The sequence below is a fragment of the Mesoplodon bidens genome, assembly GCF_964165515.1.
Source record: "Mesoplodon bidens genome assembly, chromosome: 4".
Classification (NCBI taxonomy): domain Eukaryota; kingdom Metazoa; phylum Chordata; class Mammalia; order Artiodactyla; family Ziphiidae; genus Mesoplodon; species Mesoplodon bidens.
The window spans coordinates 120,066,589-120,083,019 of record NC_138160.1 but is presented as its reverse complement, the minus strand read 5'-3'; the positions used below and the strand labels follow the sequence as shown (position 1 = coordinate 120,083,019).

At 44.8% G+C, this 16,431-nt stretch overlaps 1 protein-coding gene across 8 annotated transcripts in view; it reads right to left on the bottom strand.

Moving 5' to 3' along the window:
- LOC308615791 (protocadherin alpha-C2) overlaps positions 1-16,431 on the bottom strand; it is a gene marked incomplete at its 5' end in the record, with an annotated part of 150,963 nt that overhangs the window by 94,888 nt on the left and 39,644 nt on the right. Inside the window, one exon of one of the 8 annotated variants that reach the window (XM_081231583.1) lies at positions 13,093-15,483. The exons of 4 other annotated variants lie outside the window; for them this stretch is intronic. In XM_081231583.1, coding sequence (XP_081087709.1) covers positions 13,093-15,483 — 2,391 coding nt within the window. Of the gene's footprint in view, positions 1-1,463; positions 3,858-6,766; positions 9,335-13,092; positions 15,484-16,431 lie in introns of those variants that run through there. 3 more of the 8 variants (XM_081231578.1, XM_081231581.1, XM_081231585.1) reach the window with 3 other exon arrangements.

Here is a 16,431-nt window from a genome sequence, read left to right as displayed (position 1 = left end):
AGTGCTAAGAAGGAGGTTTATAGCAATAAATGCCTACGTTAAGAAAAAATGACCTCACTTATGTGGAATCTAACAAACAAACTCATAGATACAGAGAACAAATTGGTAGTTGCCAGATGCAAGGGGTGGAGGGTGGGTGAAATGGGTGAAGGTGGTCAAAAGAGACAAACTGACAGTTATAAAATAAATAAGCCCTGGTGATGTAATGTACAGAATGACTATAGGTGACTATAGTTAATAATGCTGTATTATATATTTGAAAGTTGCTAAAGAATAGATCTTAAAAGTTCTCATTAAAAGAAAAAAATTTTTGTAACTATGTATAGTGATGAACGTTAAGTAGATTTATTGTGGTGATCATTTCACAATAGATACAAATATTGAATCATTAGGTTGTACATCTGAAACTAATATAGTATTATATGTAAATTATACTTATTTTTTAAATTAAATTAAATTTAAAAACAAATGTTTGTTAAATGAATTTAATTAATGAATGTTCAATCTAAAAGGAAGATCTTCCTAACTAAACCTAGAGACCTTAAAATCCATAACAGAAAAACAGAGAAATTTTTAAAACACTTTTATATGGTAAAATATACCCTAAACAAATCAATATATAGGAGGAAAAATTTTTGTGGTATAGATGGAAGATAAAAGCTAATTATTTGGGACTTCCACAGCCAAAAATAAAAAGATAATTTAATTAATTTTTTAAAAATGATACATCCAGAGTGTGGAGTACTACACAGCTATTAAAAGTGTCAGATTTGTAGGGATTTCCACGAGGTATTGGTGACTGAGAAATGTAAAATGCATTATCTCTTCTAATAAATTATCCAAAAGAAACAATAACAAAAAACCCACCAGGTGTATGCATGTGTATGAATAATTAACTGAACATAAAAATGTTGAAGGAAATCATAAGGTTCTTCATATTGGATATCATACAGAGGAACAGTGATGTGTCTAGAGGAAAATGAGGAGGAAGCAAACAAAAAAAGATTTTTTAAAAAGAAAGAAAAATGCACCTTTAAAAAGATTTTATGTTAAAAGTTATGGCACTGTTCAAAACAAACCTGTATGTGGGTAGATGAATAAATTTTTAAAATAAAGAGATTTTAAAGTGTTTAATTATGGTTACCTCATTAAAGCAAAGGTTTTCTAAATGCTCAAGTACTCACAATGTGGAGTTTCTTGAAAATGCTCATGTAGGTAATAAATACTTTAAAACTATTAAGAATACAACAAAAACAAATAATTAACATTATGAACAATATTATGGCTTTTGCCTTAAGATTTCAATCTGAAGAATAATGAAACTAATGATGTCAGTAACATTCATGAAATACCATAATGATGAGCAAAATTAAAGAACGATCTTAAAATTGAGATTGAAGAATCTTAAATAGAAAACTCTGAGAAGGGCTAAAACAATAAAAAAATTTCAAATACGACCTCACCTCTTTCAACTGTTCTGAATCTGGTTCTATTTCACCTGTTACCGCTGCAGAACTCAGACAAGGAGGAAGGCTGGGGCTGAAGGCCATGAGGTCGGCCTTGGGCGGCCCCTCCCCAGAGCACACCCTCTGCCGCCTCTGCTGCGAGTAAGACCAGCTCCCCACCGCGCTGGAGCACGCCAGCATGGGCTTCCCGGGCCCGCACGCGCCCTCGCTGGGCGGCGCCGAGCACCGCAGCGCCGTGTACAGCAGCAGCGTGAGCACCAACAGGCTGGACACCGCGCAGATGGCGATGATCAGGTACACGTTCACATCCACCAGAGCGGCCTCCGCGCCAGCGGCGCCCGTCGAAGCCCGCGAAGAGGCCTTGGGCGCCTGGCCGCTGTCCTCCAGCGACAGCAGCACGGTGGCCGTGGCCGTCAGCGCCGGCTCGCCGTGGTCCTTCACCAGCACCAGCAGGCGCTGGCGCGGCGCGTCCGCCTCGTCCAGGGCGCGCGTCGTGCTGATCTCGCCCGTGTACAGCCCCACGCGGAACGGGCTGCGCGCGCCACCCGCCGCCGGCTGCAGCTCGTACGACAGCCACGCGTTGTAGCCCGAGTCCGCGTCCACCGCGCGCACCTTCGCCACCACGTGGCCCGCGCCCACCGACCGCGCCACCAGCTGGCTCAGCGCGCCCGCCCCGCCGCCCGGCCCGGGCAGCAGCAGCGCGGGCGCGTTGTCGTTCTCGTCCAGCACGAACACCTGCAGCGTCACGTTGCTGCCCAGAGGCGGCACGCCCGCGTCGCGCGCGCTCACCTGGAACTGCAGCAGCTCCAGCTCCTCGTGGTCCAGCGGCTGCAGCGCGTACACCTTGCCGCTCTCCGCGTGCACCGACACGTAGCTCGACAGCGCTCGCTCGCCCACCCGCCGCTCCACCAGCGAGTAGGACACCAGCGCGTTCTCCCGCGCGTCCGCGTCCCGCGCCGACACCGTGAAGATGTGGCAGCCGGGCGGGTTGTTCTCCTTCACCAACACCGTGTACTCGGGCTGCGCGAACGCGGGCGCGTTGTCGTTCACGTCGGCCACCTCCACGGACACGCTGGCTGTGGCCGACAGGGAAGGCGAGCCCGCGTCCCGCGCTGTCACCACCACCTCATAGTTCGCCACGCTCTCGCGGTCCAAGGCGCTGTCAAGCACTAGTGAATAGTAATTCTTGAAGGTGGACACCAGTTTGAAGGGGCTGTGGGGCATCAGAGAGCAGGTCACCTGCCCGTTGGCGCCGGAGTCGCGGTCGGACACGCTGATCAAGGCGATGACAGTGCCCACCTGAGCGTCCTCTCGCACCGGAAGAGCCAAAGAAGTGACGGTAACTTCTGGGGCGTTATCATTTATATCTACTATTTCCACCAAAATGGTACAATGACCCGCCATTGGAATATTCCCCTTGTCAACTGCTTCCACGGATATTTCATACAATTTCTTTTCTTCGAAATCCAATTTACCTTTTGTCCGAATTTCTCCGCTGCCGGGATTTATGGAAAACGCATATAATACTGCAGGCGATACAGGTCTTCTAAATGAGTAGATTATGTCTGCATTTGTACCATCATCAGAATCTGTGGCATTTAGTTTGATCACTAATGTTCCATTAAATGCATTCTCTAACATTCTCACTTTATAAATTAAGTGGTCAAATTCTGGGGCGTTATCATTCACATCCAGGATTGTAATCAGCAGCTGAACTGTGCCGGTCAGCTCGGGTTTGCCTCCATCACTAGCTGTCAATAATAAACTATGTTCCTGAATTTCCTCTCTGTCCAATGATTTCCTTAACACAAGCGATAACGAAGACGTTTGTTCACGGTTGTTTTGTGTGCCCAAAGTGAAATAATCATTGGGATAGACTCGGTAGGTCAAGGCGGAGTTTACTCCAATATCTGCATCAGATGCGCCATCTAGTGGGAACCGAGTTTCCGGAGGTCTAGATTCAGCAATGATTATTCTTTTTTCACTTTCAGGGAACACAGGCGGGTTGTCGTTAATATCTGTAACTTCCACCTCCACATGAAACACCTGCAGCGGCTTATCCACGATCACCTCCATGTGGATGCTGCACTCCGCGGTCCGCCCGCACAGCTCCTCCCGGTCGATCCGAGAATTCACAAACAAAATGCCATTCTGCAGATTTACCTCCAAAAGGTCCCCGCGGCCTTTGGACGCCACCCGGAACAGGCGCGGCACCAGCTCCGCCAGCTCCAGCCCCAGGTCCTGGGCGATGCGGCCCACGAAGGTGCCGTGTTTGGCCTCCTCCGGAACCGAGTAATGGACCTGGCCGCTCCCCGTCTCCCAGGCTGTGAGGAACAGAAGCGAGAGAAGCAAAAGCCGAGCTCCTGGGCCTCCTCTCCAGGAAAACAGCATGGTACACTCAAAAGCCTTCAGAGATAACTGAAGTATATAGACTATCTTAAATGCCTTTCAAGGTCTAATTTTATGGGCTTCTATTGCGGGAGAATTCACTAGAGGTTTTCCACTATCTGCCAAATTTTCTGCGGGGAGGAAAGAGGGGAGGCTCTTTCTTCGAGGAATTGTTCTCAGTGAAGAGCGACACCATGCGCATGAATGTGTAAGTGTAAAAATGACTCGGTCCATATTTTTGGTTGATGTAGCGGTTTTTTTTTTCTTGCATTTCGTGACATTTTTCATTGCAAATACGTAATGGAAGATTAAATGTTTTTCTTTCCACCAACAGTAAATCACTGTATTCTGCTCAGCACTGGATGCTAGTTGAAATTGGTTGATGAGTTCCATCTTTCCACAAGTACATTTTTGCATGTGTAAAACGTGGTGCAGAATTTGTAAAAAGAGGTAATATTCTACATTTGCTTTTAGAACTCAGACTCTAGTTCTGCACAGCTTTGTAGATTTGGGTGGGAATGTCTTTTTCCTGTAATATTTTTGAGACCTATTCACACAACTCCCTTGACTCAAAATGGAAGCATAACGAATCACATAAGAATAAAACAGATGAATGTGGAAATTCGGTAACTGATATACAAGATTTTAAATAAACACAATATTTATAAATTCCCCCAAATATGACTGTGAAATTTGGATAAAATATTTGTATTCGAAGGAAATGTCCATCAATGTGCGTATGAGTTTGTATGTGCGTGTGTGTGTACCATAAACACCCAATGTAGATCATTTAGATATAACAATACTTTAAAGTTCTGGATTCTCTTTGTATAAAACATGCCAAGAACTAGTATATTATGTATTTGCTAGAAATGAAATTACTACCAATAGGTTAAATTTCCCTCTTCTCTCTCCTTATCTTACACCATCACTGGAGAAACTCCTACTATCATTTAAACTGACTGATTTTCCAAGTAACAACAGGTAGATACAGATGTTAACACATCTCTAGCAAGGAAGAAAGGAAGGGACTCTTACTTTTAACTAATACTGTACCTATCTTTACCAAGTCACCAAGATCCAGGCCAAATAGGGCTAGGAAAGAAAGAACATAGCTCCAATAATTCTCTTGCCTGTTTTGTGCACAACTCTGCAGGAAATAAGAGTTGGGTTCATTTCTGAATCGTTGCTCCCCTCTGAAAATGTGAGTAGAGCATTTGGTATTCTCTCACCCTCATCTTCCTCATTGCTCCGTTACTTTTATTAACATACCTTTACTCTTATAATGGGAATAGTTTTTTGGTTCTAATTGTTCTTGTCTATCAGGCCCTACCTGTCTCATTTATCTCTCCACCTAACCTAGACTACACAGTCAACCATTTAAAACATGCCCTTCCAGACACCCTAAAGGCACACACCTACTTATAGCACCCCTCTAACATTTACCTGCACCCCTCTAACATTTACCTTCCAACACACAGCCTAACTATCCGTTTTCTTCATTCCTTCTACTGAGCTTCTCAGTGTGTTAGTCACTTAACCAGGATTACTATATTCCCTACAAGTTTACTCTCACCTTTACCCCAGTTGAACCCTCAAGTGAATTCATACTTCCTGCCTACAGAGATTCTTCCATATTTTCTTCTCTCTTCTCAAATTCCCAGCCTCATCCCCACAACCTGGTTCTCAGATGATTTACCCAGAGATATAAGTCATCAAATATGAACTCAATGGCTCTCTTCTTATGTCAACATTTTTCTTTATATTCTCTATTACTCATTCCCTACTAAGGAAAAATCGCCCCACTTTTAAGGCCAACCCTATGCTCTTATTTTTTCTCTATTCTATTCTCTTTCATATTTTTCATCTTCATCTTCATTCTTTCTCTGCCTGTCTCATCTTCAGTATCTCCCTCTTTACTTGCTTCTTTCCCTCTCACTAAAAGACACTCTGGAAAGGCTTTGTGTGGAAGAAAGTTACAAGATGTAAAATGCATTTTAGAAGATTCACCTGATAATTGTGTCAGAGCAGTAGTACGCAATAATGAGTTGGTGATCCTTCAAAACTGAGTTTGAGCCACTTTGCACAGTCTATGTGGCTTAAGTTTCAGACTTCTTAAAGTAAAATTCCGATGATAAATATTGTACCTGCACCATAGGTGTGATATGATAATTAAATAAGATAATACAATTAAAGATCCTAGAACAGGTTCTGGAAAATAATAGGGGACCAATAAGAATTCTTATGTTTTATTGAATCAAAGAAATGTTATTAATTGTAAGATGCACCATTACTTGTGTGCTACCAAGAAAAAAAGCCAATTAAATTATTGTAAACCATCAATTATAAGGTGCATCCTGCTTTAGATGGATATTATAATATTTTAATGTCATTATACTTATGTAAATAAGAACAATACTGTAGCCAATCCCAATTGAAAGAAAGAAGGCACTCCATGGGAATAACATAAAATTATTCATCTTAGCATTAATAACATAATTTTTATTATCGTTATAATACTCAAAAGGAGATTACTGGAATTATATTGGTGGACAACAAGGCTATTTTACAAGCCTATGCACATAAAGAGCAGTAAAAGAATCCAGTTAATGATATCTGGGAACTCTCTGCACTAACCTTGCAAATTTTCTTTAATCATGAAATTAAGTACAAATTAAAAATAAATTTGAGTTATCAGAACCTAGACAGTTTTCACTCAAATGTACTTATATCTTTCAAGGCTAACCATTCATAGATAATATGAAAAATTATAGAACGAGAAAAATTTTAAATGGGGTGATCCCTGGCTTCCATTTCATCTTTATCTCATTATTTAATATTACTTGAAAAGTTGGGCTAATACACGAAAAGTTCAAAACGACTAATATACTTGAATGATATCAAGGACTTACTTCACTGGAAGGACTTAAACAATCTTCTCCTGAAGGTGGAAGACAGGGACTGAAGGCCATGAGATCAGCCTTGGGTGGCCCCTCCCCAGAGCACACCCTCTGCCGCCTCTGCTGCGAGTAAGACCAGCTCCCCACCGCGCTGGAGCACACCAGCGTGGGCTTCCCGGGCCCGCACGCGCCCTCGCTGGGCGGTGCCGAGCACCGCAGCGCCGTGTACAGCAGCAGCGTGAGCACCAACAGGCTGGACACCGCGCAGATGGCGATGATCAGGTACACGTTCACATCCACCAGAGCGGCCTCCGCGCCAGCGGCGCCCGTCGACGCCCGCGAAGAGGCCTTGGGCGCCTGGCCGCTGTCCTCCAGCGACAGCAGCACGGTGGCCGTGGCCGTCAGCGCCGGCTCGCCGTGGTCCTTCACCAGCACCAGCAGGCGCTGGCGCGGCGCGTCCGCCTCGTCCAGGGCGCGCGTCGTGCTGATCTCGCCCGTGTACAGCCCCACGCGGAACGGGCTGCGCGCGCCACTCGCCGCCGGCTGCAGCTCGTACGACAGCCACGCGTTGTAGCCCGAGTCCGCGTCCACCGCGCGCACCTTCGCCACCACGTGGCCCGCGCCCACCGACCGCGCCACCAGCTGGCTCAGCGCGCCCGCCCCGCCGCCCGGCCCGGGCAGCAGCAGCGCGGGCGCGTTGTCGTTCTCGTCCAGCACGAACACCTGCAGCGTCACGTTGCTGCCCAGAGGCGGCACGCCCGCGTCGCGCGCGCTCACCTGGAACTGTAGCAGCTCCAGCTCCTCGTGGTCCAGCGGCTGCAGCGCGTACACCTTGCCGCTCTCCGCGTGCACCGACACGTAGCTCGACAGCGCTCGCTCGCCCACCCGCCGCTCCACCAGCGAGTAGGACACCAGCGCGTTCTCCCGCGCGTCCGCGTCCCGCGCCGACACCGTGAAGATGTGGCAGCCGGGTGGGTTGTTCTCCTTCACCAACACCGTGTACTCGGGCTGCGCGAACGCGGGCGCGTTGTCGTTCACGTCGGCCACCTCCACGGACACGCTGGCTGTGGCCGACAGGGAAGGCGAGCCCGCGTCCCGCGCGGTCACCACCACCTCATAGTTCGCCATACTCTCGCGATCCAAGGCGCTGTCAAGCACCAGCGAATAGTAATTCTTGAAGGTGGACACCAGCTTGAAGGGGACCTGGGGTGTTAGTGAGCAGGTCACCTGCCCGTTGGCGCCGGAGTCGCGGTCGGACACGCTGATCAAGGCGATGACGGTGCCCACCTGAGCGTCCTCTCTCACTGGGAGCGACAGCGAAGTGATCATTACCTCGGGGGTATTGTCATTCAGGTCCTGAACTTCCACCAGGACCGTGCAGTGACCTGCCATAGAAGGAATCCCTTTATCAATAGCGTTAACCTGAATTTCATACTCATTATTCTCTTCAAAATCCAGTTTCCCATAAATCCTAATTTCACCTGTTTCTGCATTTATTGAAAACATACATTTCTCACTCACAGGCAGAATCATTCTGATTCCATAGGAAATTTCTTTATTTGGTCCTTCGTCTAGATCAGAAGCGTTTAGTTGAATCACTCTGGTGTTGTTTGGGACATTTTCAAACAGCACTACTTTATAGCCAGGCGTATCAAACTCAGGAGCGTTGTCATTAACATCCAGGATGGTTATTTGAATCTGAACAGATCCTGTTAGTTCGGGTTTACCGCCATCCAGAGCGGTCAGCAATATATTAAGTTCTGGCATTTCTTCTCTATCCAATGACTTCCGAAGAATGAGTTCAGGCAATATACTTTTATCGGTTTTCGTTATTACTTTAAGAGTAAAATACTCATTTAGACTTAACCTATAGGTCACAAGAGAGTTTAGGCCGATATCCGCATCGGAAGCGCCCTCTAGAGGAAAACGAGAGTCCAGAGGAGCAGATTCAGAAATAAGTACCTTTTGTTCTCCTCTGAACACCGGCGGGTTATCGTTAATGTCCTTCACCTCCACCGCCACATGAAACACCTGCAGCGGCCGGTCCACGATCACCTCCAGGTGGATGCTGCACTCCGCGCTCCGCCCGCACAGCTCCTCCCGGTCGATCCGAGAATTCACAAACAAAATGCCATTCTGCAGATTTACCTCCAGAAGTTCCCCGCGGCCTTTGGACGCCACCCGGAACAGGCGCGGCACCAGCTCCGTCAGCTCCAGCCCCAGGTCCTGGGCGATGCGGCCCACGAAGGTGCCGTGTTTGGCTTCCTCAGAGACCGAATAATGGACCTGGCCGCTCCCCGTCTCCCATGCTGCGAGGAGCAGAAGCGAGAGCAGCAGGCGCCGAGCTTCGAAGCCTCCTCGCCAGGAAAACTCCATTGCAGACAAAGAGATCTCTGAGGTGAGACTGTCAGTTTTAAGAGATAGCTTGCCTGCCAACATTTATGACCAGTCTCCCCTTCTGTAAGTATACATTTAGCAAATTTTACCCAGCATTCCTGTCAATATGGAGTCGATTATTCTGTGGATGTTTGGAATCTGGACATGGAGACAAAGTTTTCCCTTTTCACCTTTTGAGTGTACAGCGACATCATGTGACTGATTATGTAAGTACAAGAAAGACCCTGAGGTTCTTTTTGGTTTAGCCACTTTTTGGTTCACTTTAAATCTATTTCGACTTTTTGGATATTTTCATGGATCATTTGTAAATGCCTATTTATTTAATATACATGATATTTGTAACAAAGTACAATAATTCTATTATACTTCAGTTTTTAGAATATTCTGCTTCAAAGTCGATCATAAAATAATCATTGAAATGTGGCATGTCAGAAGCTACTCCTTAGCTATCATGGCCAATAAAATAAAGAATAATATACCTCACCTCTGCCCTTATATTGCTTACAATTCACATTTGTAGTGATTTTCATCCTTCAAAAGCACTTCATTCTAAGAGTTTAGGAGAAAGTCAAGAATTCCCTCAAATAGTAAAGGAAAAGAAACAAATATTTCATTCATATAACTTATTTTATTCATAAATCTGGTGAATATTATAATTCATCATAAATATGGAAGATGTTTTTGGTTCCTTGATGCTCAAATGTGATTACTTTTCATACAACTGCTCTCATTCACATAATATGTTGAAAAATGAAGCTTTGGTATGGATTCTGGAATATTTTACTCTAGCAGGAGTAAAGGATTTTTCTGTAAAATGTTGAGTCAAAGCCTCCAAATTTCATAGTACGCTGAAGTGGCAGTAGAGCACTAATATGAAAAAGATCACGTGAAATGTTTTGGAGCCCAATCTCATTGACAAAAGTCAAAAAAGTATGAACTTCATAATGACCATTTAGTTTCCCTCTAAATCTTTCCTTCCAGGCCAGTTAGTAGTTACACAGAATATGCTTCTCTTCAGAAAATGACAATGGTGACTATGATTCAAGGGAGAATAAAAAGACTTCATAATTTTATTCATTAATTCAAGACCAGCTTTAAGGGAAAACAAAACACAGATAAGATCCCACAGCTAGTTGTGAACAAGTAAATATATTATTTATAAGCTCATTTAAATTCAAACCAAAATCTTTAAACCAATAAGTTATCACCATTCCTTTTACATATAATAAAGGAAACTGAGAAATTAAATCTTTATAGAACCAGAAAATAATAACCAAGAATGGTTCTACAAGTATAAAATAACTTAAATCAACTACCACACTGGCTCTTAATTAATGAAAAACATATTTGAATTTTGATGCTATTGGACTATTTAAATTGTCTATCACCATCAAGCTTCTTCATTTTGTATCTTCCATTTTCAAAACTAGTCAATGTACCATAATTGGTAAGCAACCTTATTGTAGTGTGTATGTAGTCCTCACACACTGTTAGACATAATTAAATTATTAAACAGATAGGAACATCTAAATTGAGCTTAATACTTAAACAATCAAATTACAAAATAGGATGAAATTACAGTTTTACATCATAGAATGCCTGAAATTAAAAATAAGTACAAAAGACACTAAATTTGTACCATAGAAATTAATCCACATAATTTGGAATTATCTAAAATGTTCATTGATTACTTATATACTGTGTAAAAGTAATGATTTTCAAAATTTTAATCTTTACTTAAAACATTCCAATTTCATTTTATTAAATTTATTTATTTATTTATTTTGTGGTACGCAGGCCTCTCACTGTTGTGGCCTCTCCCGTTGTGGAGCACAGGCTCCGGACGTGCAGGCTCAGCGGCCATGGCTCATGGGCCTAGCTGCTCCACGGCATGTGGGATCTTCCAGGACTGGGGCACGAACCCGTGTCCCCTGCATTGGCAGGCAGACTCTCAACCACTGCGCCACCAGGGAAGCCCCATTTTATTAAATTTAAATGACGTTCAGTCATTCCAAGAACTTCATTGGGAAATGGGTTATAATGTATGCCCTACCTAACGTTCACATTTATTTATATTTACAAAATTTCATAAATGATATGATGGTTTAATCACTTTTGAGTCTGAACTAATTCATATTTTAACCTTGTTGCCTAATTTGGAATAAAGAATGTTTTTAGACAATTAATATTGAGATACAAAGTTTCATAAACAGAGGTCCAAGAATGAGTTTCAGCATGGGATCCTTGAATATTATGCCAAGTGGCATGCTGTGTAATTTTAAGGGGAGAATGGCCACATATGACTCTCATCAGATTCTCAAAGAGGTCAGTGATTCCACCATCCTACATATAGCTAAGGACCACTGAATTAGAAGGATGACCTAGAGGTAAATGATCTTTGCTAGAATCTTCAGATGTGGTTAAACCACATGGAAAGAAAATTTTACAAACACCAGCGATAAAGCATTTAAAGATAGGGAATTTAGAGCTTCCCTGGTGGCGCAGTGGTTGAGAGTCTGCCTGCCGATGCAGGGGATACGGGTCCGTGCCCCGGTCCGGGAGGATCCCACATGCTGCATGCGCGGGGTGGCTGGGCCCGTGAGCCATGGCCGCTGGGCCTGTGCGTCAGGAGCCTGTGCTCCGCAGCGGGAGAGGCCACAACAGTGATTGGCCCGTGTACCACACACAAAAAAAGGAAATTTAAAATGTTAGATGAGGGAGGTTGAGGTTAGCAGATGTAAGCTATTATATATGGAATGCATAAAAAACAAGGACCTACAGAGAACTATATTCAGTATCCTATGATAAACCATAATGGAAAAGAATATAAAAAAGTATGTTTGAATCACTTTGCTGTACAGCAGAAATTAACACAACATTGTAAATCAACTATAGTTCAATTTTAAAATGTGAGATGAATGAAATTGATAAATGTCAATAGGTTTCACTTTGACAGAGTTAACGTCTTCTTTCCACATAAATCCAGAAACATAAGAAATAATGCCAGCTAGCATATATTGCAGATATTATAATCCTATATGCATGCCTTTAGCAAATTTGAATAACTTGATTGAGGAATATGAATGATTTTATTTGCCTAGTTACTTTGGAAGCATAAACCTGGAAGTTCTGTTTCAGTACATAGTAGATAAATCTCTCCCCACTTCATGGAACAAAATTAAAAATGGACAGAACTTTTAGTTATATTATTTCAAGGAAATAAGCATACTAGAACAAAAGGCTGCATTTTTTAACTGCAAGTAATATGGAAACAGGTTTTATCTTATTAGTAGAGGAAAAACTAAAGATTATTCAATGGACAATGAATGTTTAAAACCATAGAAAAAGAAAGGAAAACCCCTTCAGAACAAATTAAGAGAGTGACAAAATTTTGATGCAAGCCTGGAGTGAGAAAAGTCAGTGATCCAATAATGTGAAAATATCAAGACAAAAGCCTGTTAAAAAACAAAGAGGATAAATAAAATTTAAATAATCCACAGTGATTATCTACATTACTGAGGATTAGAGTTGAAATGAAGTGACAGATCAAATAACAGGAAAGTCATTCTTACATTTTCTTAAACATGTTCTAACAAAACATTAGGAGAAATAGGATATTTATTGGCTAAAAAACCTAATACCTCATATGATTAAAACTGTATATGTGTATCATTGGCATTTCACTAACAAACGTTGTTCTTTAAAATGATACTCAAAGTATAGAGCATTCACGCGGAGCGGCTAGGCCCGTGAGCCATGGCCTCTGAGCATGCGCGTCAGGAGCCTGTGCTCCGCAACGGGAGAGGCAACAACAGTGAGAGGCCCGGGTATGGCAAAAAAAAAAAAAAAGTATAGTGCATTCATTAAATTTTTCTTTGAAACAAACTGGAATTTTAAAAATTTAACAGCGACTTCAAAAGGGGAGAATCTATAGAACTCACCTGCCCAGGGTGATTTGATCCTGCCTCCTGCCTTTCCTCTCCGACTTCTCTATCGAGACCCGGAGGAAGGCTGGGGCTGAAGGCCATGAGGTCTGCCTTGGGCGGCCCCTCCCCAGAGCACACCCTCTGCCGCCTCTGCTGCGAGTAAGACCAGCTCCCCACCGCGCTGGAGCACGCCAGCATGGGCTTCCCGGGCCCGCACGCGCCCTCGCTGGGCGGCGCCGAGCACCGCAGCACCGTGTACAGCAGCAGCGTGAGCACCAACAGGCTGGACACCGCGCAGATGGCGATGATCAGGTACACGTTCACATCCACCAGAGCGGCCTCCGCGCCAGCGGCGCCCGTCGACGCTCGCGAAGAGGCCTTGGGCGCCTGGCCGCTGTCCTCCAGCGACAGCAGCACGGTGGCCGTGGCCGTCAGCGCCGGCTCGCCGTGGTCCTTCACCAGCACCAGCAGGCGCTGGCGCGGCGCGTCCGCCTCGTCCAGGGCGCGCGTCGTGCTGATCTCGCCCGTGTACAGCCCCACGCGGAACGGGCTGCGCGCGCCACTCGCCGCCGGCTTCAGCTCGTATGACAGCCACGCGTTGTAGCCCGAGTCCGCGTCCACCGCGCGCACCTTCGCCACCACGTGGCCCGCGCCCACCGACCGCGCCACCAGCTGGCTCAGCGCGCCCGCCCCGCCGCCCGGCCCGGGCAGCAGCAGCGCGGGCGCGTTGTCGTTCTCGTCCAGCACGAACACCTGCAGCGTCACGTTGCTGCCCAGAGGCGGCACGCCCGCGTCGCGCGCGCTCACCTGGAACTGCAGCAGCTCCAGCTCCTCGTGGTCCAGCGGCTGCAGCGCGTACACCTTGCCGCTCTCCGCGTGCACCGACACGTAGCTCGACAGCGCTCGCTCGCCCACCCGCCGCTCCACCAGCGAGTAGGACACCAGCGCGTTCTCCCGCGCGTCCGCGTCCCGCGCCGACACCGTGAAGATGTGGCAGCCGGGCGGGTTGTTCTCCTTCACCAACACCGTGTACTCGGGCTGCGCGAACGCGGGCGCGTTGTCGTTCACGTCGGCCACCTCCACGGACACGCTGGCTGTGGCCGACAGGGAAGGCGAGCCCGCGTCCCGCGCTGTAACCACCAATTTATAGACAGACATGCTCTCGCGGTCCAGGGCGCTGTCCAGCACTAGTGAGTAATAGTTCTTGAACGTGGACACGATCTTGAAGGGGACGTTGGGCGTTAGAGAACAGATTACCTGTCCGTTGGCACCAGAGTCGCGGTCAGATACACTGATCAGCGCAATGACCGTGCTTGGCTGAGTGTCCTCCCGCACTGGAAGAGACAGGGAAGTCACAGTGACTTCAGGGGCGTTATCATTGGCATCTAAGATTTCGACCCAAACTGTACAGTGACCTGCCATTGGGGGATTCCCCTTATCTGTAGCCTGTACGTCAATTTCATAAACCTTGTTTTCTTCATAGTCTAAAGTTCCATTGATCCTTACTTCTCCACTGTTTTCATGTAGTGTAAATAAACGTTTTCCATTGGGCTTAATCGACATCAAGGAGTATGTCACCTCCCCGTTGACTCCTTCATCTTGATCTGTGGCGTTTAACTTTATCACAAGAGTTTCTTTAGCTGAGTTTTCCATCAATCTCACCTTGTATTCTGATTGTTCAAATTCCGGATCATTGTCGTTAATATCCAAGACGCGGACGAAGAGATGAACAGTGCCAGTGAGCTCCGGTTTCCCGCCGTCTGCAGCCGTTAATAGTAAATTAAGTTCCGGAGTTTTCTCTCTATCCAGAGACTTCTTTAATGTAAGTGACAGCCTTTTAGTCTGCTTACTATTTGTTGGTAATTCTAAAGAAAAGTGCTCATTTTGACTTAGTCTGTAGGTCAATTGAGCATTCTCTCCTATATCCGCATCAGAAGCTCCCTCTAGAGGAAAATGAGAGTCAGGTTGCTTAGATTCAGAAATCAGCAGCTTTTGTTCTCTGAGAGAGAACACCGGTGGATTATCGTTAATATCCTTTACTTCCACCTCCACATGGAACACCTGCAGCGGCCGGTACACGATCACCTCCAGGTGGATGCTGCACTCCGCGCTCCGACCGCACAGCTCCTCCCGGTCGATCCGAGAATTCACAAACAAAATGCCATTCTGCAGATTTACCTCCAGAAGTTCCCCGCGGCCTTTGGACGCCACCCGGAACATGCGCGGCACCAGCTCCGTCAGCTCCAGCCCCAGGTCCCGGGCGATGCGGCCCACGAAGGTGCCGTGTTTGGCCTCCTCGGGAATGGAGTAGTAGACCTGGCCGCTGCCAGCCTCCCAGGCTGCGAGAAGCAGAAGCGACAGCAGCAGTCGCCCAGTGTCCAATCCCCTTCTTTCAGACGCGAACATTGCATACATTGACTTCCCAAATAAGATTCTTTACATTTACAGTACCATAGACTCCAGTTTCGGGTTAAAAATCTTACTGAATTTTTGAGAAGTTTCAAAGGATCCTTTAACGGTAACATCCAGCATGATGGAGTCTTTAAATGCGGAGTTCCTGGCTGCTCAGACCAACCCTTGAATGAACTATTTCCTCCAAGTAAAGAGCGACACCTTGTGCCTGAAATTGTGAGTATTGTACACTACATCCAACACCACAGAATTTTACTTGAGAAAAAAATAAGTTCACGTGTTTCAAGCTATTTTACCCCCCAAATCATATTTCCGAAGTGCTTATTTCTGGAATAAAAATCAGATTTTAAGTCATATTGAAACTGGTGGTATATGGAAAATGGCATTTTATTCTTGATTAACATCAAATTGAAATATTTGTTCCTATGTTTGATGTAGAGTTTTACAATTGAAAAAATTATGAAAAAATAGACTCAAACATTTCCTCATATAAAATATCAAATTTGAATTGTTTTACTTCTAGTCTCCCTTGTTACTTTGGCTGCTAGGAAACTCAAAGACAAATTTGAAGCTTTAATAACACTTATTTAGTCTTTAAGTCTGCATATTGTGTTTTTATCTATGTGCACTTGCTTTCTACTTATATTTTTTTTTTAGTTCTAATTCATTATCATTATTTATATTTAATTGTGCTCCTGTTACAAACAACTTTATATGCATTGAAGAACAACAAGAAAAACAAAAATATATTTCAAATTTGGTAGTTTAAAACATAGAATTCATAAGAGAAAAGTCTATTGATGTAGATGAAACATATTTGGCATATATGCTTTCTCATGTAAGTTGCATTGCTAACAGTATAATAAGAGGTATCAAAATGACACTTTATGTAATAGTGTCAATATATGAAAGAAATAGTCTTTTAACTATAGAATGAACTTT